Genomic DNA, 20,500 nt, shown 5'->3' with positions numbered 1-20,500 from the left:
AGGGGCATATCACTTCATTTCTTCTTAATTTGGTTTAAGAGAGGTCCTCAATCAGGACACAGTGAAGGGCATTTCGAGCTTGAGGAAAGCTTTATCTACAAAGGAGAAAAAACAGGTTATTACTGGCAGCTTAAAGATATGGAGGCCAGTGACAAGGAGTGAGGGAAAGAAACCAGGTCTACAGTTTATATGGGAACATAATAAACCTGGTTTGTTCTGCCAACAAATTTTATAAAAGCTATTGCAATCACGACAGCACAAATACAAAAATGTAGTGACGTGGTAGCTAGTGACAAAAATAATACAAATGAAAGCTGTCCATCTTTTATCATTTTCCTTAAGTTTTGCATTATATTTTATTAAGTCATTCTTAAATGATTCATTCTCTTGAACTCTGTCTCAAGTACGCATCATGCTGTTAAATTAGAGCCAAGCTCTATGATGGCTTATTTAACATAATTTGAGTGATAACTGGCATTACATTTACATTTTGTCACTTAGCAGACATTCTTATCCAGAACATCCTACAAGATGAGTAACTACATTTAACAATATATTTACATTTATAACATTAAGTAGACACTCTTATCTACAGCAATGTGCAAGATGAGTACATTTAACAATACATTAATATTGCTGATGAAGCAGATGCTCTTATCCAGAGCAACTCCAGAAGTCAAGCATAAATCCAACAAAAGTTTAAAAAAAATATTACAAAAAAGGAAGCCATCATCCACACATGAACAAGAGTCATTGCAAACACACTAGGCTGAGACCACAAGTGCAAATATAATATATCTGATAGGAGTATTCCATTCCACACGTTACCAACCCATGCCCTGGGCCTCCCTGGGTTAATGTTAGTGTAAGGGGTTGATAATACAACAAACAGTAAAAACACTCCCCCAGTGGCTTCCCTAGATGGACTCTCACAGACAGACTCCCTTCTCTTTGTATGACGAGGCTGAGAGATGGGGCTGCTGCTTCAGCACAGCACACCCAATAAATACCTTGCTCAGATAATGAGAGGATGAGCAGCCATGGTGGTGAAATGGAAACAACACTACTGACTAATGAGCAGTGAAATGCACCCTGGAAACTACCCAAGGTGAAACAAACACCCGATTTATAGCCTAACAAATAATAATAACAAAAATGTGATTAGCTGCAGTGCTAAGCAACACACACTTTTAAATGCAACACAGTTTAAGTTTAAATTGGAATATGTCTACTAAAAGGTTTGTTATTTATAAAAGAAGGATACTGCTTTATTAAGTAAATTCTGACCAGCTCATATTAACCAGGTCGGTTCCCTGTTCAAGGCCAGGAGAGAAATCAGCAAAGATGAGACCCAAGCTTTCATTATGTGCTTCAAACCCAGACTCCCCTTCCTTCTTAGCTGTTCCTCTAATGGGTGTGAAGCTGAGGAATGAGAAATCAGACAGGTCGTCATCTCTGTGGCAATTTCCAGATTGTGTGTTGTCCCTGAAAGGCCTCAGACCGAAATCTTCCTCCCCCACAATCCTAGCTTCATGTGACTTAAAGAAGCTGCCATCCAAAAAGCTCGCCTTGGAGGCAGGGGGTGTGCGACCTGTCTCTAGCAAGGGAAAAGCCTCGCTAGGAGAGACGGGGGCAAGATCAGTGCAAGGTGTTGATGTGACAAGCTCCTCGCGGGACTTTATGGGAGTTGTGAAAGTAGAGGGACTGACCATCTCATAGCTCATTTTCAGTTTAGAGGAGCTGGTTTTATCACATCCGAGCCCCGAGTCAATGGAAGTGCTGAGACTGGCCTGCAATGGTGAATGGAGCTCCTCTAATGTCTGAAGCCTCTGTTTCCGCCGTTGACGAGAGCTCTGTTGGGGGACTCTGTTCCAACGTCTGACAATAATGGCATCCTTTGAACTGTGGCTTGATACTTGAGATACTTGAGATGTGTCTGTAGTTTGCTTTTGTGTAGCTGACAACTTTGCAATGGGCAGCTGATAAAAAAGAAAAACTTAATTAATTTAGGTAATGCATATATAGCATGAAAAAAAAAACACTTGAAATGTCAGTTGGTGTGGATCTAGTCCAGCAAAACATAACCAACACAGCTTTGCAGATGTAAAAGGACTTTGAATAAAGAGGATTTTCTACAGGAGCCAATTTATTTAAATGACTTAAATAAATTGGCTTAAAATAAATGTAAAAAATAAATGCATACATAAATATGGATAATGTATAAATTTATTCATTCATTCAAACATCTCTGTATTTCTGCCTTCAATATGATAATGAAGTAAGATGGTCTTACACATCACTGGTTTATTGTAGACTCAGGAATATGCTTGATTACATTTGACTTTCTTTGGAGTGACAATTAACTAACAATTAATTAAGGTATACATCATATACGTTCTGCATTTGTTTGTAAATAAAGTGGACAACCATGTCTCCTATTATCCCACTATGTCCTGTTTCACATGGAAAGCTTCATGGACGATTTAGGGCAGTTGAACACTAAGATGGAGATGTTTGCGGTAAAATACACTTGCAACAGAACAAAAAAAGGTAGGTAGGTGTTCAAGTGGTTCATCTTTTCCAAGCTTGACACAATGAACAGATCATTAGCTGGCAAATCTATGAAATGCTTAGTCATGACCCATTCAATGAAATATGTTCTGCCAGAGATTTTTTCCCTCCATAGTTATGTCTGATAGAGAACAAAAGCTAGAAAGGCTGTTTGTAGCAGGTAGAAATTCATATGACCTGTTGTACCTCTGAGACCTTCATTTTGCAAATTAGGTCACTTGGAAGTAACTACTGAATAAAAAACTGCATTTCCATTTTGGAGACTTCTGAGAGAAAAAAAATTCCACAGACACTAAAATGAATGCAAGACAAAAAATGTCTTCCAAAGACTTAATTACTTATGGCTGCCTTTCTGAGGATAAAAATGAACACTTAAGACATTGTTTACAGATCCATGTCCAGCCTTATATGTGGGTTTCATACACATTAATGCGCTCAGCATGTCCTTATCAGGAAACTATGGCAAGCAGATGAACGAAGTTACCTTCGGGGCGATAACTCTCTTGGTATTACACTCGGTGGGAAGGCAGGCTGCGGGGTTCAGTGATGCTGCACTGATAGCAGGGGTGCTAATGACGACAGAGACAGGGACCAGGCAGTGCAGCACGCTGCGGGGTAACAACGGAAGCATCTTTTTCTTCCCAAAGTCTGGGGCAGAACAAACAGTTGCAAAGTTGCTGATTTACTCCATAGCATTCACTTTGAATTCAAGCTTGTGCATATAAACTGACAGAGTGACAAAATGGTAACAGTAAAATATCAATCTAAAATTGTGCAATGTAAAATTATGAAAGCCTGGGTCCTGGTATATGCTATAGAAAGTCTACACTTTGAGAGATAAACAAAATACATCAATTGCTACAACTACTGCCTTGATGCCAGACAGGCATGAAAGAAGTACTGACTTGCGCTCACCTTTTTTGGCCACCATGTCTGAGGAAGTAACATTTTTCTGAAGAAAAAAAAAAACAAAAAAACAAATAGAAAAACTGCTTAAAGGTAGCATGTGTACGAAATCACATTCTTTCCACTGTTTGACCTGACAGCAGATAAAACATATTTAAAAGCTCACAGGTCGTTCTAGAGACAGGAGAATGTTGGACTGAGGGCATGGTTTCATCATCCAGTAGGAATTTCTGCCACTTCCTGCTGCCTCACGTACAAAGATATCCTGTGTCGACAAGCTGTGGCGAATAGAATTCTAAGAGAGGAAAAGAAAAAAACTGAAAAGGGAATTAAAATAATATCAGGCCTTTAGGTAGATCCCTGTCCCTGGTGTCATCACTTTTGCCCATCCGTGCAGGGGCATGACAACATCTACTCCATATCCATAGTGCACTCACCCTCCAGCCAGGTTTGGCATGGTACTTGTAGTATGGGAAGTGGTCTTCTACCCAGGAGTAGATCTGCTGGAGTGTTAGCCTCCTGCCAGGGGCACTGAGAAGGGCCAGCTTGATAAGCTCTGTATAAGAGTGCTGGGGCCTCTTTACTGGGTTTCCTGTGGGAGGTTTTACTACCTATAGAGAGGGCACATTACTGACATGGTCATGACCACTGGAGGTTTTTCCAGGATGCCCAAGTCCTTCAGGCCACTGGTTCTGCTGTCTTATAGGCTTATGAATTGAATCAGACACCCATTGAGTGAGTGCTAATAACCTTTTTAACTAAAAAAAGCAGCAGTGAGGAAACATACATACCTTTAGTTTTGATGCAACTCTCCTGTTTTCCTCTGGGACAATTGCATGACAGGAGAACCGTCCCAGCCAGTTAATGTTGGTCAGACTGTTGTCCAAATCCATCCCATTTTCTGCAATCAGAAAATGTTGTAACCCTCATTTAAACCTCAAGATGTGGTGAATATTTGCGTATACGAAGTTTCAAATATAAAGTACAAATTTCACCGCAAAGTACTGTAAGGAAACCCATTACATTCGAAATGGTACTTTTAAAAATAGTTAGCTATTTATTCTTTCTTACCTTTATTTTCAGGATTTTCCATGGTGCTGAAAGGGTTTGATCCGCACACATTTAAGGCGACTAAAGACTAAGAGACTTTAGCCACATCCAATTTCAGTCATAGGTACCGTTGACTACGTGGACGCGTGCCATGTGTATCTGTATTGTCACGTACATGTCATTAGCATTCGCTAAACCACAGCTGCGAAAGAGTTCATTAATACCTCTCTAACCTGTTCTGTATGCACACATCTGCTATTTATTTTGCTAAGTAGGTACATGAAATGAGTGAAAATACCTAAAACTCCTCACCCATTCTTGAGATCTCAGAGCGACGACGGTTTTAAAAACTATAGCTTTAACTATTCCGCCCAATTGTGATCTAGACTGTGATCTCGCGATGGTTTGTGTGAAATATGACGTCATAGTAATGCTCAACTAATAGATGATTGGCTAACTTTTGCTTTTTGCCTGTCTGGCTGTTGTAAGTTTCTGTAGATTCCAGGAAGGTGACGGTAGCACATTATATTGTTCAGTATTTATTTGTTTTTGTTATTTACATTATACAAACATAAAACCGAGCTCTCAAGACTCGACGTGCAAGACTCAGTTGTACAGTGGTCACACAATATTAATCCGAGGTATACATAACAATTACTGTGGAATGTTTTTGCTCCACAAAGTTGAATGTAGTCCTAGTCTGTTTAAAAGAATGAAAGATAACACAAGTGGTGGAGTTTCAGTAGTCTCCACAAGATGGCACAACCAATTTAATACATTTTCTGGCAAATATACTGTACACACATTTTGCAATGGGTAGAGTAACTACGATTTAAATTCTTAAGTTATCTTTTGTTTTGAGTTGTTTATGCAAGAACGTGTTCCAGGAATTCAGAATCGCAGATGAAAATTAATTGATGTGTTGGATAAAGAAATGCAGATTTGTGAAATGCCTTGTGAAGACTGTTTTGGATAGTTCTTGATGACGTTTAGATTAATGCAATATTCCACCTCTTAAGGTCTTATATAACTTGTTTATTTATTTATTTTACGATTACTGGTATGAATTTAATTGTCTGTTTGGAAGTAATGTGCAAGTTTGAGCCGTAAGCCTATGTGAGTATTTCAATGGATGGAGGCTTCCCCCGCTAGAGAGACGAAGAAATCCAAATGCTGTTAAACCTGTTTAAAAATTAAACACTGAAGACAAATGAATTATAGCTCCGATAAACGTTTCAGTGACCATCACTAATCACCGTATTTCATCCTTTATCCATATCAATATCGAAGTCTCGGGCACTACATAAAATATATTTGAAAAATAATCTGCAAAAGAGACAAAGTTAGGCTTTGTTCATACATGTTTACGGAAAACACTCTGGCAATATTTATCATTTTTATATTATCATCTGATAGAACAGACAACCGGAAGGAAATGAAAACTGGAATCGAAAACCTTGAGTCAGATTGGACGTAAAAATCTGGCACCACCTGGCGATACTGTTAAGTTACATGCATGAGATAGTTAGACTTCGTGTTTCATTTTTTTTTGTTACATCACTACGTACAAACTAAAATAAAAACAAAGCTCTGAAACCATTTTCACATTTTATTAAAATACAGCATACAGTAGATATACAAAATAGCATCCAATTTTAACAATTTCAAAAGTGCACAAAAGTAGTAAAAAAAAATCTCCATCATAAAAGACAGTTTTCTTTACAGCACGAGGTACAGTTTTGCAAAATAAATAAACATACATTAGATGGGACACCTCTGATTTCATTATTTTAAAAGAGTTCCAATGATTACACCTAAGGCACATTTCACCTTATGCTTGAAAATGTACCTTGCTCACTTTAACAAACTTCAGTTTCCCTGTGCACAAAAAATAGCTTCCATTAATGCATCTTAGTCAAAGACATTTGTTTTGCTTTTGGTTTTTTGACATAATTCAAGAGTTATTTTGAGTATCAGGTTACAGAAGGCCCGTCATATCATATGACAAGTCAATGGTGGGAAAAAACAGCTTGACTCCAGGTAGTGAAATATTGGACTGCCTTCAATAACATTATATTATCAAATATTGCTGCCTTCAATTAAAAACGAGGTTAAACCAAACAGGCTAAACATCTACAAACACATGTAATAAACTTTCAGAGTACATTTAAACACAGTATGAAAAACCCTGAAATATACAATGGATGGTGTGGATTTTTGTTGAAATGTATGTGATCCATTTTTCATACAGCAATTGTAAGTATCAGTCCCAGGATGTCTGTGTGGGAAAAACAGCAAGGGGGCATTTTAGCCACTTCCTATCAGGTTGCACTGTGCTTCACAGTTACGTTTAACTAACAAATCCTCAGGTTAGCTTAAATCCTGTTCCAAACACAGAAAGACAGTGGAAATGCAGTTTATCACGTTTATTTTTAAAAGCACTGACCAAGCAGTCCATCATCATCATTTTCAAAACAGTAGTTAGAGGACGGAAAAGTCTGTAGGCTAAAAACAATCAATTCATAATAGTTCTATGGGTAACAAGTATAATTTGCCCTTTACAAGGGTATTGTAGGAATTTATACAAATCTTGAAGCAAATGTCATTTTATAATTAAGTAGAGCTGGACAACAAAATGCTGACTTTGGCAATACCTTTAACAAGCAAACATGAGACAGGGACAAAATGATCTGACAGCTTTTACAATTACAATTTGGTCCCCCTTTGTGCCTTCTCCTGTTCTGCACAGTTTAGCTGTACCTCACACATTCAACATGTCTGCATGGTCTCAATTGCTTTGTGGAGGGAAAAAAGTCTCAGAAACTGATCCATGGCAGACTGACAGTTGAAGAGGAAATGACAGGACACTAATACAAGGAATACAAGTGACATTTGGACAGCTCAACATTCTCTTGGCCACTTGGGCACCATTTGCAACTGAACAAAAGTGGGAAGAAGGGGGAAGAACTGTTTAGCTCATTGAAAGCACCTGCGGAATCTATGAAAGAAACAGTACTTTATTGTGGACAAGATCAAACTAAATTTGTCCAAACGCAATGCAACCTGCTTGTGCATCAAAGAAGCAGATGTTATTGTAAGGTTGAAAATTGGACTGGACACCTTTCACAAAAAAAAAAAAGGAAAAAAAATCAGCAAATTTGTTCAATATTATTTGACATCTAGGGATGGGACTTGATTAATGACAAAATACACACTACAAAATACACATATCAAAGGAAGACTTTGTAAAATAAAAAAACTGAACATTTGGTTGAGAAAATATAAATATTTGTAGTCACAGATATTACTTTTGGAATGATTCCAGTGAGTAAAATTACAGGAACAACTTGGGATACATGGGACCAAGTACTCAACCGTCCACTGCATATAAATATGATGCATGTATGAAGATCCACTGGTATTTACAATATTGAAATACAAAATGCGCATCTATATTTCATGGAAGACTCACAACATTTGTTATTAAAATGTGACTTTGTTCACAGAGGCAGAGATAGATAGGAAATAGACAAGGTATTCCGATCAGACTGATCTACTTTGAAAGGAAGCCTTAATATGCTTTGGCCTGGGATAAATTCCACACTACTACTCACCCCCTTTGCCTCAGTAATCTCTGATGGGTGCTCTACAAGTGACCACCCTGTATGGCCTGAGCACTGAGGTCAGTGTTGCTGAGCAGAAGATAGGAAACAGGAATATCACAGGTCAAGTGCTAACTTTTCCCATTTCGTAAGATAACGTGAAACTATTCTCACACAAAAGGCAGGAACAATTTTGTGTGGCTAAATTCTGTGTATATATAAGATACAATGAAAATGGTCAGTGGAAAATACCAGAGTATTGCTTAAAATAAGAATGACCGGCTTCTGGTTGAAGTCTACGTATCATTTATTAAAACAGTATTTTTCTGCTATACCTCGACTGCACTGTGAAGACCCCGAAACAAAGTCTACAGGAGGCAATCTCTGTATTGCCATTACAAAACAGTATTTACAAACGTATTGGCATTACACAAAAAGTATGTTTATAGTCAATGAAATGAGAAAGAAGAAAACAGTATCCTGCCTTTATAGGCCGTGTACAATAGCCATGTTTCCTGATCCTACATGTGTTCTACTAATGCCCATATTTAATTTTTTTGTTATTGTTTTTTACAAAAACATAGTGAAATTCATTTTACAAAAGACAAAAAAAAATCATAGTAGAATAGAACTACACAAACTATATATCTGTCTAACTGTAATACAGTAAAGTAATACATGGAAAGTTGGAAGGGGAGTCTGCCACTGGAGACAAAACTAAGAGGTGCAGAGAGGACCTCAGTGCAGGACCCGCAGGTAGTCACCAGCTCTGTTTTAGATCCTCCGGAAGCGGGGTAGGATGCGTGCTGGGCAGGTGCACCTCTGGTGTGGGTGCCAATGTTTCCTGCTTCTTGGAGCCACAGCAGGGCTTGAAGAGGCGTGGATCAATCATCACCTCACCAAAGCGTCCTTTGTACACAATGCCACAGCATACTTTTTGCCTACAGGAGACAAGGAAAAGATCAAGTTCATTTTTTGAAAATGTGGAGATGAGCAAAACATCAAAAATCATAGGAATCACAAGGAAAGAAAAGCTGGAAATCAACAGCCTTTCAGACTTCGTCAGACTTTGACTATTTACAAAACCAGATGTTATCAAGATACACTGTCTATTGCCAGTGTGTTACATACCTTTTCCAGTAGGAGAGGTCCAGGAAAGAGAAAATGGCTGGTGAGGAACGCCTCTGCTTAGATTCAATGTCCGAACCTTCATCGGATTGGTTGCTGTAGCTTGGAGACTGAGAGGGGGATGTACTGGATGTTGTGCTGTGGGCATCGGAGTCTGCAAGCCAAGGAAATGTGTTATTTTAACAGAGTCCCATAAAGCTCAAATGGAATGTGATCACTCACAATCCCCCAGAGAGTCTACAACAACCCATGTACAGGCTACTGCACTCCTCTTAAGACTAAGATGAGAAATATCATGGGGGAGGGGCGGGGCAGTTGTAAATAATTGATTATTACACATTCATTACACAAAACAGCTGCTCACTTTGTCTTTTGAATTTATGAAGCCTCTTCAGTTTGCTCTTCTTCTTTCCCTCGCTCCTTTTCACCTTCTTGGGTTTAGTCAGCTTGAAGCCCGGTCCAGCCCTTGCATCCACAACCTAAGAGAAATGACCACCATGCTTATCCCTCAGACCTGCAATTCTTTCTATGACACAAAAAGGACAAACTGCTTAAGGCTGATAAACTCATGATAAAGTCATCACAGGAGCTTGGGCTGAAGCTAAACTTTAGCTGTTCATGTGTGAGGTAATTAATAACAAACACAAAAATTAAGATAAAATGATTATTTTGATTACATACATGGCTCCAGTTCTTCTTAGACCCAAGTGGCAACTTTTTCCATCTCTTGACTAACAGGACACAAGCATTGCAGATGTCACCAACTCGATCTTCCATCAGCCTAAAGAAGAAAGAAATAATTACACACACATAAACACAATTCTGCCGCATTCGCAAGAGATGCTTTCAAATGCATGCCAGCATAAAAAAGCAAGGAAAAGTTTCATAGGAGAAACAGTCGGGTGCTTGCTGGTCACACCCAGCTGAAACTTCATCAAAAACGGTGAAATCTAACTCCTTGCCTTAACAGACCTACTGAATTACACACAGTTAAAAAAATCAAAGGCACAAAGGGTTTTTTTTAGTTTGTGTTTCAAAGGAGCACCATTACTTCAAAGCATTTAATGCCAAAATAGACACAACATTGGTCCATCTTGCCTGACGACTTGCCAAAACCGCGATGCGGCGCAGCTTGCTCACTGTATACACAAGCCAATACATTGTACGTTCTGTGAGCTTCAAGTCAGAGCGCCTTATTAGCTACTGTGGCCTGGCGCCACAGCGAATTAAAATGATAACAATCAAAGAATAAAACATTCTCTTTTATTTTGTCCGTGGTGGATCTCTACTGACTTACCCAAAACAGAGCCTGAAGTTTTCCTCGTATCTGCTGCTGTCTGTGAACCGAGAGCTGGAGGACTTGGTCTTACAAATGCAACATCCTTCATTACTGCGATATATCTTCGATTTATGAAAACCAAACATCTCAAAATATGATGGAGAGCGTGATGAAAAGCACACAACTGCGAGAACAAAAGGCAACAAGATACATATTGTTATGCGAATAAACACAAAAGCACGATATATTTATTTGCTCTCTTACACGCTGCACACGAGCCGCATGGTAGCTTTCCGTGGCTGAAAGGGGGCGGACACCTCAAGCATCGAAGACCTTTCTGTCTGGCATTTTGGCCAGTGTTGGTACTGACTTCAAATTATGCCAAATCTCATGAGAGTAGGTAATCAAAAGCGCCTTCTTCATTTCTTAGCAAATGTTGCCGTTCCGCTGACCCATCTTTGTTTGCTAGCTTGGTAAATGACAGTAGTTAACTGAAAAACGAGGCGCAACATAAGTTTCTTATTACTATCTTATTACCATCGTGCACTTCTAAAACATCACAAGTCTGTCTAACCATCACTTCACATCGTGCTTTATTCGTTTTAAAACAATCCAACTGTGTTCAATTTGTATAGCCGTACACTATATAATGTGAAAAGTTTCGAAACTGAAAGTTTAACATGCATTCGAATTATAGGATAGTTGACGACATAATTAATTGCCATTTTAGTCAGATACAAGAAATTGGTCTAAATGATGCGTTAAGATACAATTTACCAACGGAGCCCATGTATTGTAAAATTGTAGCATGTCGTAGTGTTATATCTTGTGCTGAAACCTCTTGCTCTGACGCCATCGTCTAACAATCAAAGCTTCTGGTTTGAAAAAAAGCCTTTACGTAATGTTGAAGCTACCTACGGTTGTTGCAAAAAGGGACACAACATTATATGACACTTCTATGTAGCAATCTACAATTTAATATCAAGTCAAATCCCAACGCGAATGAACTCAAGTCAGTAGCTCGCTAGTTATGTTTGGAAGCGCCTCAAACAAAAAAGCGGGGAGGTCCTTTTTCTTAAAGGAACGTGAACAACAAGCATGCCACACTACAACTCATTCTAAATTTAACACCAACAGCTACTTCAAAGTCAACCATGATACCAAAATGTGAACTGGGACCAGAATGTCCACTGTAGGAGGTACAGGCCTTTTAAATCTTAAAACTTTCAGCCGAAGAGAGCGCGAAACGGCTCTGTTTCTGATTTAGTTTTCGTATAGCTACCACGCCACGCTCCACGTTCTCCCATTGTTGTGTGTTAATGATCACCTTGTCGACATGCCTCTCTAGTTTTCTGATGCGACAGACATCCGTTAAGTTCGTAAATATCAAAATTCGTGTTCCTAAAACGTCCTTTAATAATTTACAGCAAAACAGTAGGTATATATTAAAAGAACACGACTTACCAAACAAAAACTTTGAATCCTTGCTGTTTTCTCCACACGACACTGCGCATGCCTTACTACTACTGCTTACAGCTGGATATTAAAATATCATTAGCATAAAAAACATTGACCAAAACGTCACGTCACAGAAGTACCATATAAGGAATGCGTTTGAACACGAAAGTGGCCAATGGAAAATCTCAATGGTAGGCATTTAAGAATCTTGCATCACGGGAAAGAGAGTGAACAAGTGGACACGTAAAGGCATGGAAAGGACACTAGAAACATCCTTAAACTACATTTCCCACAAAAACATTTAGTGGCGAAGGAATGAAACAATAATCTATTGTTGGACGGGGTTTCCGAAATGGCGCGAACGGGATTTAGCAACCAAGAGGAGAGATGTCACTCTGTCTCCTGCACGTAACATGACCGTTAGCAAGCTAACCAACTATTATTTTATCACATATTATTATTGATATACCGTTCGACTAAACAGATTATTTATGAAGCCACAGCTTGATTGCATGAACTATACGGCGGACTTACTGTTTACATAGTCTGCGGCCAGTCGACTCCTCCCCCCGGAGATGCCAATGTTGAGTACGTGCGTACAACGGGGTTCATTCACAAGTTAGTGCGGAGTTGAGGCAGTGCTGGAGAGTGTACTTCCACAGCGACAAACGGCAACAAAACGTTAATTATTTACCAGGATTTAAGCAGACCTGTATACAAAATGCAATTAAATAACAGTCTATGTACCATAAAGCCACTTTCCCGAGTATACTGTACTTAGATGAAAAACATTATTTATTGTTGCATAACGTAATGGGCTACCCATACCACTACCGTTGTAGTTGCTAGTTGGCAGACTGTTTCTTAAGGACACCGTTTCATCACAAAAATGAAGATATATAATTATGACTTTTACAACAGTCAAGAGTGTTTGCGCAAATACAGGTCGTCAATGTGCCATGAAAAAAGATTTTTTCCAAGTAACTGATACGGCATGGGCGGACGTTTAGCTTGATTGCCAGGGGAGGGGGTGGGGTGTTAAAATCGGGGAAAAAACAGAATGAAAATTTATTGTAAGAAAATGTATACTGTTTATTAATGAGAACTCTTCAGATACAATTGTAACTACTCGAGGCTGTCAAGAACAGAGCTACACATCCTATACAGAATGGGACCAGAGCAATTACAAAAATAAAGATACACCTAGAAAACCACTTTCCCAGGTAGCCAAACATAACTTCCAGTCTATGCACTAGAGCAAATCGCTGCTATCTTTTCTTTTTTGTAAAAATATACAATGCACTTTCTGCATACAGACATCTGAATTTTCCTTTAATACATTTTATACACTATACACAATTACTCATATTACACTACATAACACAGTTCCATCAAGGTGTACATTTACAAAGGAAAACTCGAACAAAAAAAAAATCGCTCCCAAGAATCTCGTGCCAGGAAAACACCAGCGCCAGCCAAGTATTGTGTGGTGACAATTTCAAGTGCGCTTCAGTGTAGTAGTAATGTTACCGCGTTGAAATATGCTGCCCCTAAAATAGTAACTACGTTATTCTTTATCCACTGATGGAGCTTCTTTCGTGCAGTAAATATTGCATAGCAAAAACAGCAGCAGTTTATGGCAGGACAAATGCTAGAGAAATTTAGGGTGCTTTGAAAAAGTTAGGGTACACTTGTTAGAAAATTAATCATTTTTATTTTACATTTATTTTTTTGTGAATCCATATGTCATCCAAACACACCTGTCTGATGAGACAGCACAAGGGCTGGGATAAAATCATAGTCGTGCTTTTTTCCTTCTGATATTTCATTCATGTAATTGTACGCTTCAGACAACAAAAGCTGCTCAAGGAAAGGGGGTGTCTTTAACCATGTGAAATTCCAAGTCGTTGGACAAGAGTAAGAGAGAACAGTTTTGCCAGCCAAACTCAGACTGTAGTAGCATGCAATACCCACAGTGCCCTTTAGGCAATGCCACTGAGTGGTGGTGACCAAATCCCAGAGCACAGCAGTGGAGGAATGGTGAGAATACAGGTGAGGATTTAACTGGTTAGAGGTATGCTAAGAGCAGGTTACAGGTATGCTAAGAGCTTCTAGAGTTCTAGCCTGAGAAGCACACAGCACAGGTCTTCTGCAAGTCCACCCTAGAGCAGTGTTGCTGTTAAAATATAAATTGGAACTTTGATGCATACATTTTTGTATGAATGGCTTATTACTGCCCCATGAATACAATTGTGCAATAGTAACTGAAGCTACATTACCATTATTGACATTTGAATAGTCTTCTTTTCCGAGAAAGTATGATATGTAAGGGCTGGTTTTTATTTTTTAAGACTGATCATTTTTATGCATTACTGTCAGAATACATATAAAACGATTTTTTCCTTTTGAAATACAAAAATCCTATCCCTTCCCATCATTAGTACTTATAAAGCACACATCTACACAGTTTGGTTTCAGCTCTGCATTATGACCACTAAGCTTAATTTTTTGACAACAGAGCAAGCAACTTGACAGACATATCAAAATAATACTGATCCTTTCTGAAAATATATTAATATATTTTTCCCCTTGCTTTCCCCTTAAATATAGCTATCGTCAGCATTTCACAAAGACAACAAAAAGATTTAGCTTTCATTAACAGATTTTAGCACAGATGGGGTGTTTTCACAAAAGAAAGCAAACAATAAAATTGAGAGTCAATAAAAACGTGTTTAAAATTTCTAACAGTACATTGTTCAGGATAAAAATCAATGACACATTAGGCTCATTGCACTTATTATATAGCGAATGTAACAGTAGCCTTAAAATAAGCCAGAAATGGTCCTTTGTTCAAGTCAATGTCCATGGAAAAAATGGTAGCTTCTGTGAAAGTCCCCATTATTTTTACTGTGTCCAGTCCAACGAGCGCCCAAGGCCATCTAAATGCCTATGCCTTTGACTAGAGAGGCCTCCAGAGTGATGTGAAACTCCTGTAAAGTCTGCAGCACTCTGATCAGAGAGTTCACCAGTGTGTGGTCCTTTATCAGTGCCGTGTCCTCGTACATCTGCGCCGTGACTGGACAGTCTGCCAGGAGGGCAATCCAGTGGTGCAGCAGATGGTCTCTGGGACAGAGAAAAGAACACATGGTTAACTGTGAATACATACTTTTCTGTCTGCATATGAGTCAACATTGCACATCTCCAACTGTATTCAAATTTGTGACATATGGCAGCCTGGGCACTCCAAGTGGAACCAGTAGATTTTCATCAGCCAAGATCAGTTACATTCTAGCATGGCTGCACTCAGCACTGTTTCATCAGTGTAAAACGGGTGCATTTTAGCTCCCAGAATTCTTATCACATTTCTTCTAAAACCGCCAAAGTCAAACAGTGTACTGCTAAAGGCCACTTGACAGGGACTTGTTGGTGACAGGCATTGTGACAGACAGTTCACTGAAGTGGCAGATACACTTTAGGTCTCCATGTCCTCTCTGCCCCCAGGAGGAGTGACATCATTTGGTTTACAGTGAAGAGTCCTGAACCACCAGCAGCAGCAGCCCCTGGTGGGTGTGGCCTGGCACACAGCTCAGAGAAGCAAAGAGAGACTAAGCTAAACAAATGGAAGCAGCTGGAGGTCTCCTCCATAGGCTGGTAATGAGGCAGGTCTGTTTGTCTTTATGAGTCACCATCCCTTTAAAACAACAAGCGAGGTGGGGCAGGACAGGGTTTGACTCCACTGTCTCTGGAAAGAGCCACACCCTGATTAAAATGTGATAAATGATGGGCCTATGCAGCAAAGTACAGTGTTGTCCTGTGAGAAAACCACTTCAGAAAGTGTTGGAGAGAGATGATTTTAAACACATTCTGCAACAAACCTTGAAAAATGTCTACTGACTATGGAGGAAAATCCTCATACAGGCTAATCTCATAAAACCTTTACTGGATATGCCCATTTGATAAAGTGGTATAACACTTAATATAACGCTTAATAGTTCAATACTAATAATATATGGAAAGAAAAACTGTGTCAAAGCCAGATGTCACGGTATGTGTGGTTCTCGGGTGGGGCACTCACCTGGCTCCAAGACACACCAGCATCTGGAACTTTCCATCCTTGCCGATGTTCCTGGGTGAGCTGTTGATGGCACGCATGAAGCGGCAAAAGTTGTGCACCCTCGTCTGCCAGTTTTCATCCTGCCCCATCTCCTTCTGCTCTGGGCTCTCAAAATATGCCTGTGCCTTTTCTGGAGGGCAAAGTAAAACACAGTGGCCCAGGGATCAGAGAAATACTTCTGACTGTGAGCTATACAGACAGCAAGGACTGAATCACTGACACAGACACATTCAGGCTCAGATCCTATCACAATGAAAGAGTCTTTATGTAGGACAGCCCAGATGAAAATGCTTTTGAAAACTGTATACTAGACTGACAGAGACAGTTTCCATGTAAAGATTTTAAGCACATCACCTTAGAAACCCTTACAAAATGTCTCCCAGGACCATAAAAAAAAAAAAAAACAGAAAACTCCTATGTTTGATTTGAAATGACTCTTTAGTAGATTAACCTGTCTCATTATATCCAAAATTACACCTACGAAGTTTACCTAGGAAGTCCCAGATGAAGACATTCTTGAAAAGCCGTGGTGACTTGAACCCATGCTGGAACACCTGCTCCAGCGCTGAGACCAGACCAAATTCCCCACAGAGCAGGAGAGTCAGGCTGCCTCTCTGGAAGAGAGAGAGACACACACAATTTATCCCATGCTTGTGCTCTGGTCATCTGGGGGAGTCACAACTGCGTTCCACAGCTGGATTTTTTAGAGGATTAGCACAGCAGCCTTTGCAGCACTATGACAGAGTTGGCTCTGAAACAAGGGACTCGCAAAGGAGAAATTATAAACTAACTAAATGTGTTCTCAAGATGAAAAAACACATCACAGATCAATATATGATTGCCATCTTGCAAATATTCTATTCACACAGTAGTATGTACATCTAAATAGAATGGCCTTGTATAGGCTATCACTCTGATCACTGACCATGTGCTACAGAATTCCTGTGACCACCTGCAGGGGCTCTGTGGCTCACATCTGCTCCTCACCTCTTTCTCTGGCTTGTGGAAATGCTTGACGATCCCATTGATGGCCTCTCCCACTCCTTCCTGGATCTGTCCTGTGTTCAACTCTGGAACGTGCCACACAATCAGTCAGCATTTCCTGACCAAGTCATCACTAACATATAACACATAAGTGTGTGCAGAAGCTTTCAATTAAAACGTGTATAAAAGTTGTAAATGTTCTCATGCCTCCCCCTTGCAGTCTGGATAATTCTGCATCCGCTCTCTTCATTTCCCCTGTGTCTCAGTCCACTCACTTGGTTTGCTGTTTGGCGAGATGGTGACAAGCCTCCGGATCATCCCAGGAGACTGCTGCATGGGGGGTGTTCGGCAAAGGCGGTCCTCATTCTCTGTGCTGGGTGTCATCAGTTCTCCCACCAGAATCCGCTCTAGGCTGCCATCGTCCACACCCTTTCCCAGCCAGCGGCCACAGGGGAACCTGAGCACACCCATTAAGGGTCAGAGAGCTCCACGCCACCACATTGTAGCAGTATCTCTATGTAATATATGCATGCAGTGATAACAGGGAGCGTTCACTGTTGCTCCAGTCCACTACAGAAACAGACAGATTTGTATATCAGTCTCCAGATCACTAACAGTACCAACAAACATGTTAAATTAATAACACAGTATGATACAGTTTCTAGACGTTATGTTAGTTACAGCCAGGGCAGCGTGTACTCACTTGTAGGTGTGCCCACTGATCTCGTTCCTCACCATGACACACTCCACCAGCCACTTTGCATAAAGCCCTGCATTATCATGGCCCATCTGCACTGTCGTCAGCTTGCCCAGGTTCTGACACTGCAAGAGGCAGAGAGAGAGAGACACAGAGAAAGAGAGAGGGATGAGACCTCTATTTAAGCCCAAACCTTAGAGGAGGACATTCTTACAGGTCATTGGTAACAAGGCCTCCGTGCATGGATTCTGTACCTAACCACCTGGTCTGAGCTGTGACAGAGTATTGGTCACTCTGAAGTGACAAGGTCCAGTGCTGGGATCATTTTTATTTTGTCCACAGCTCCAGCATTCTAGCTTTCAGTCCCTTTGAGCCCATAATTGCCTTCCCTAACTAAGTTTATGTCTCCGTTAATTGGATTCATTACCCATGACAACTGAGAGGCATCTGCAAATGCAACTCCACTTTCTTTCTAAATGAACACAAATGACACAAGTCACAAGGATGAATCCTGGACATCCCTCAAGTAATCCCTCATCATAAACATGATACCATATGCAACAAACAGAAGATGCTCTCACAGCAGGGCCATAATTTTGTAGCAATATTTGCACCATATTTGAGAAGCCTGCTCCCCCACCCCACCGTCCCCATGTACTCACTGCTGTTGTCACCCACCTCAAATGTTATCTCCAGGGTGTTCTTGGGAACTTGTAGCACCCCTGTTTCAGAAAGCTCCCCAGAGACACAGAGCCAGGGGTTCGCTGTGAACATGGACCCCCCCAATTTTTTGCTGGGAATGACCAGTACATGGTATGGGATCACTGCGGGGAGGAAAAAACACCATAAACTCACGCCCCAAACCTGTAATCATAACACAGCTGGGATTCAACCCCCTAAAATCTTGTGGATTATTTACAGTGAATTAAACCAGGAGCAATATGAAAGCCAAACTTGCATGCTTCACAGTCTCTAGACTCCTTCATTCCCCTGTTAAAAACTTTTTGTGAATTACTGTAAAAAAGGACATATTGGCTGTGTGGTCAGCTTAGCTCAGAGTCAGCTCAGGCTTGTTTAGTGATGACCAGTCAAGGCAGCCTGAATTATCGGATCACACTATGCACTCGTGAAATGCTCATTAGTGTAGCGTAGCTGTCACATCTACACTTCGTCAGTGACAGTGTAATTTCGTTTAAATGGCCATATACAGCAAGTTGGGCTGCCACTACGTTTTTTACATCCCAGGCTGAGTGGAATTCTCCAAACTGATGTGGCCCCACAAAACACTAAACTGTGGCTCTCAGCTATTCAAAGTGGATCAGCTCCATCCCTGTCATTCTAACTCTCCATCACTTAGCCCCTTTCTCCCATGACTGAAAACATCCCTGGGATGCAGCAGGGTGGTGAAAGGAGCCCAGGTTTGAAGCTGAGCACCGGCTGAGCCAAGAACTGTGCGTGTCTGAAATTAGGGGGGGACATGCAGGTACTCACTGATGGTGGTGAAAACATTTGTGAAACAGAAGTAGTCCACAGCATTGAACGAGAGGAGGTGGTAAAGAAATTGCTCTTTCTCATCATCACAGCGCAGAAAAGCATAGCGTTTGTACAGCTTCCTGCAATAACAGGCATGTCTTACTAACAGCAGAGAGAGCTAATTAGTCACATGATTTACAACAGGTTAAGGACTAGCCCCTCCTTCACCTCTTATTTAAGCAAGCTTCCTGCTTTTCTACTCCTGAACTGAAAAGGTTTAAATATTCATTTGTTAATAATAATTATACCCTCTTTTGATCTTACTGCAGGTACGAATACAAAAATATTCATTCTGATAACTAAGAGCAAAGATAATTACACGTTTTTGCCTTACAGTTCCTGAGACTACCAGGGAGCTCAAATTAAAAGGTACAAATACCAAGTGTGGCAGTGGTTAGACAGTATGTGATTCTTCAAAGGCAGAATAGCAGGGGTGTGACCCAGTTCACCATAGATATCCCATAAATAATTAAACCCCCTCATTCATTTTTAATGGCAGACTGTAAAGTGTTGATATTTCAAAAGAGTTCATATTTTATATATGAATTCCTGAAATATTTCTCCCTGGATTAATGTGCACCTGAAAGGGACATATCAATGAAAAATATTGGATTTGAAGATGAGAACATGAATTCGGAATTGAGGAGAGTGGAGAGAAGTCTTCCACTTCCCGCATTCAATCACTCAAGCCTGCACCATCTCTGTGAAGTTAGAGAAAAATAGCAGCACATCACCCTCTATTTAATAGAATAAAAAGTGACCCAAAGTGTCCTCTACACCTGCATTATTATCCATATAGCTTTCACTTGAGCTTGAATAACTGCAATCAGTGTATATACGAGACTCCCTCTTGTTTGAGTGACACCCTGCTGTCTGTGTACATATGTGACCCACGTCCCCAGACAAGGCCTTACACTAAGCCCAACGCAGGACAGTATCACTGTAAACAGAGCCTTGTGATTGGTGACCATTTCAATAAGGCTCAATGAGACCATTCCTGTATGCCACAGCACTATGGTATGCATAGACTGCAGGCTGCTCACTTGGTTAGCTCATGGTCAGACAGCAGCTGTTTGAGGTGTCTGGAAAGCAGCTTCTTCTCCATGGTGAGGCGCACCCAAGCCCGTGCCTTTCCCACGTCTGTCTGAATCTCACCAATGTTCTGGATGTGTCTGCAG

General features: G+C 40.4%; 3 protein-coding genes across 6 annotated transcripts in view; all 3 read right to left on the bottom strand.

Moving 5' to 3' along the window:
- Nucleotides 1–1,271: 1,271 nt before the first annotated feature.
- LOC118781652 (forkhead box protein M1-like) lies at nt 1,272–4,907 on the bottom strand. Its single transcript, XM_036534660.1, has 8 exons — nt 4,840–4,907; nt 4,549–4,686; nt 4,269–4,378; nt 3,915–4,088; nt 3,644–3,772; nt 3,487–3,523; nt 3,056–3,219; nt 1,272–1,979 (listed from the first exon to the last, which is right to left on the bottom strand). Exons 2-8 carry the CDS (start codon nt 4,568–4,570, stop codon nt 1,272–1,274), a joined length of 1,344 nt encoding a protein of 447 aa, XP_036390553.1. The 5' UTR covers nt 4,571–4,686; nt 4,840–4,907.
- A 3,137-nt stretch (nt 4,908–8,044) lies between these two features.
- LOC118782120 (SIN3-HDAC complex-associated factor-like) lies at nt 8,045–12,064 on the bottom strand. Its single transcript, XM_036535375.1, has 6 exons — nt 12,001–12,064; nt 10,555–10,720; nt 9,939–10,038; nt 9,622–9,736; nt 9,261–9,411; nt 8,045–9,070 (listed from the first exon to the last, which is right to left on the bottom strand). The coding sequence occupies exons 2-6, from the start codon at nt 10,680–10,682 to the stop codon at nt 8,890–8,892; spliced, it is 675 nt and encodes a 224-aa protein (XP_036391268.1). The 5' UTR covers nt 10,683–10,720; nt 12,001–12,064; the 3' UTR covers nt 8,045–8,889.
- Nucleotides 12,065–13,374: 1,310 nt separating this feature from the next.
- LOC118781962 (DENN domain-containing protein 5A-like) overlaps nt 13,375–20,500 on the bottom strand; it is a 44,639-nt gene continuing 37,513 nt past the window's right edge. For all 4 annotated transcript variants that reach the window (XM_036535133.1, XM_036535135.1, XM_036535134.1 and 1 more), the window contains 9 exons: nt 20,366–20,494; nt 19,281–19,402; nt 18,468–18,613; nt 17,796–17,914; nt 17,368–17,549; nt 17,096–17,178; nt 16,599–16,722; nt 16,070–16,238; nt 13,375–15,117 (listed from right to left, as the gene is read on the bottom strand). In XM_036535133.1, the coding sequence (XP_036391026.1) occupies nt 14,934–15,117; nt 16,070–16,238; nt 16,599–16,722; nt 17,096–17,178; nt 17,368–17,549; nt 17,796–17,914; nt 18,468–18,613; nt 19,281–19,402; nt 20,366–20,494 (1,258 nt within the window). In that variant the 3' untranslated portion in view covers nt 13,375–14,933. The remainder of the gene's footprint in view (nt 15,118–16,069; nt 16,239–16,598; nt 16,723–17,095; nt 17,179–17,367; nt 17,550–17,795; nt 17,915–18,467; nt 18,614–19,280; nt 19,403–20,365; nt 20,495–20,500) is intronic.

Source organism: Megalops cyprinoides, chromosome 8 (genome assembly GCF_013368585.1).
Source record: "Megalops cyprinoides isolate fMegCyp1 chromosome 8, fMegCyp1.pri, whole genome shotgun sequence".
Taxonomy (NCBI): domain Eukaryota; kingdom Metazoa; phylum Chordata; class Actinopteri; order Elopiformes; family Megalopidae; genus Megalops; species Megalops cyprinoides.
This window is presented reverse-complemented; position numbering and strand designations above follow the sequence as displayed.

What these genes read in the sequence shown, in the direction of transcription:
- LOC118781652 (XM_036534660.1), bottom strand. Translation starts at nt 4,570, where the DNA reads ATGGAAAATCCTGAAAATAAAG. An exon ending in GAGTTGCATCAAAACTAAAG is followed by an intron (nt 4,089 to 4,268) that starts GTATGTATGTTT and finishes CCCTCTCTATAG; the next exon opens with GTAGTAAAACCTCCCACAGG. An exon ending in AGACATGGTGGCCAAAAAAG is followed by an intron (nt 3,220 to 3,486) that starts GTGAGCGCAAGT and finishes GTTCTGCCCCAG; the next exon opens with ACTTTGGGAAGAAAAAGATG.
- LOC118782120 (XM_036535375.1), bottom strand. Translation starts at nt 10,682, where the DNA reads ATGTTTGGTTTTCATAAATCGAAGATATATCGCAGTAATGAAGGATGT. An exon ending in AACTTCAGGCTCTGTTTTGG is followed by an intron (nt 10,039 to 10,554) that starts GTAAGTCAGTAG and finishes TTTCTTCTTTAG; the next exon opens with GCTGATGGAAGATCGAGTTG. An exon ending in GACCTCTCCTACTGGAAAAG is followed by an intron (nt 9,071 to 9,260) that starts GTATGTAACACA and finishes TGTCTCCTGTAG; the next exon opens with GCAAAAAGTATGCTGTGGCA.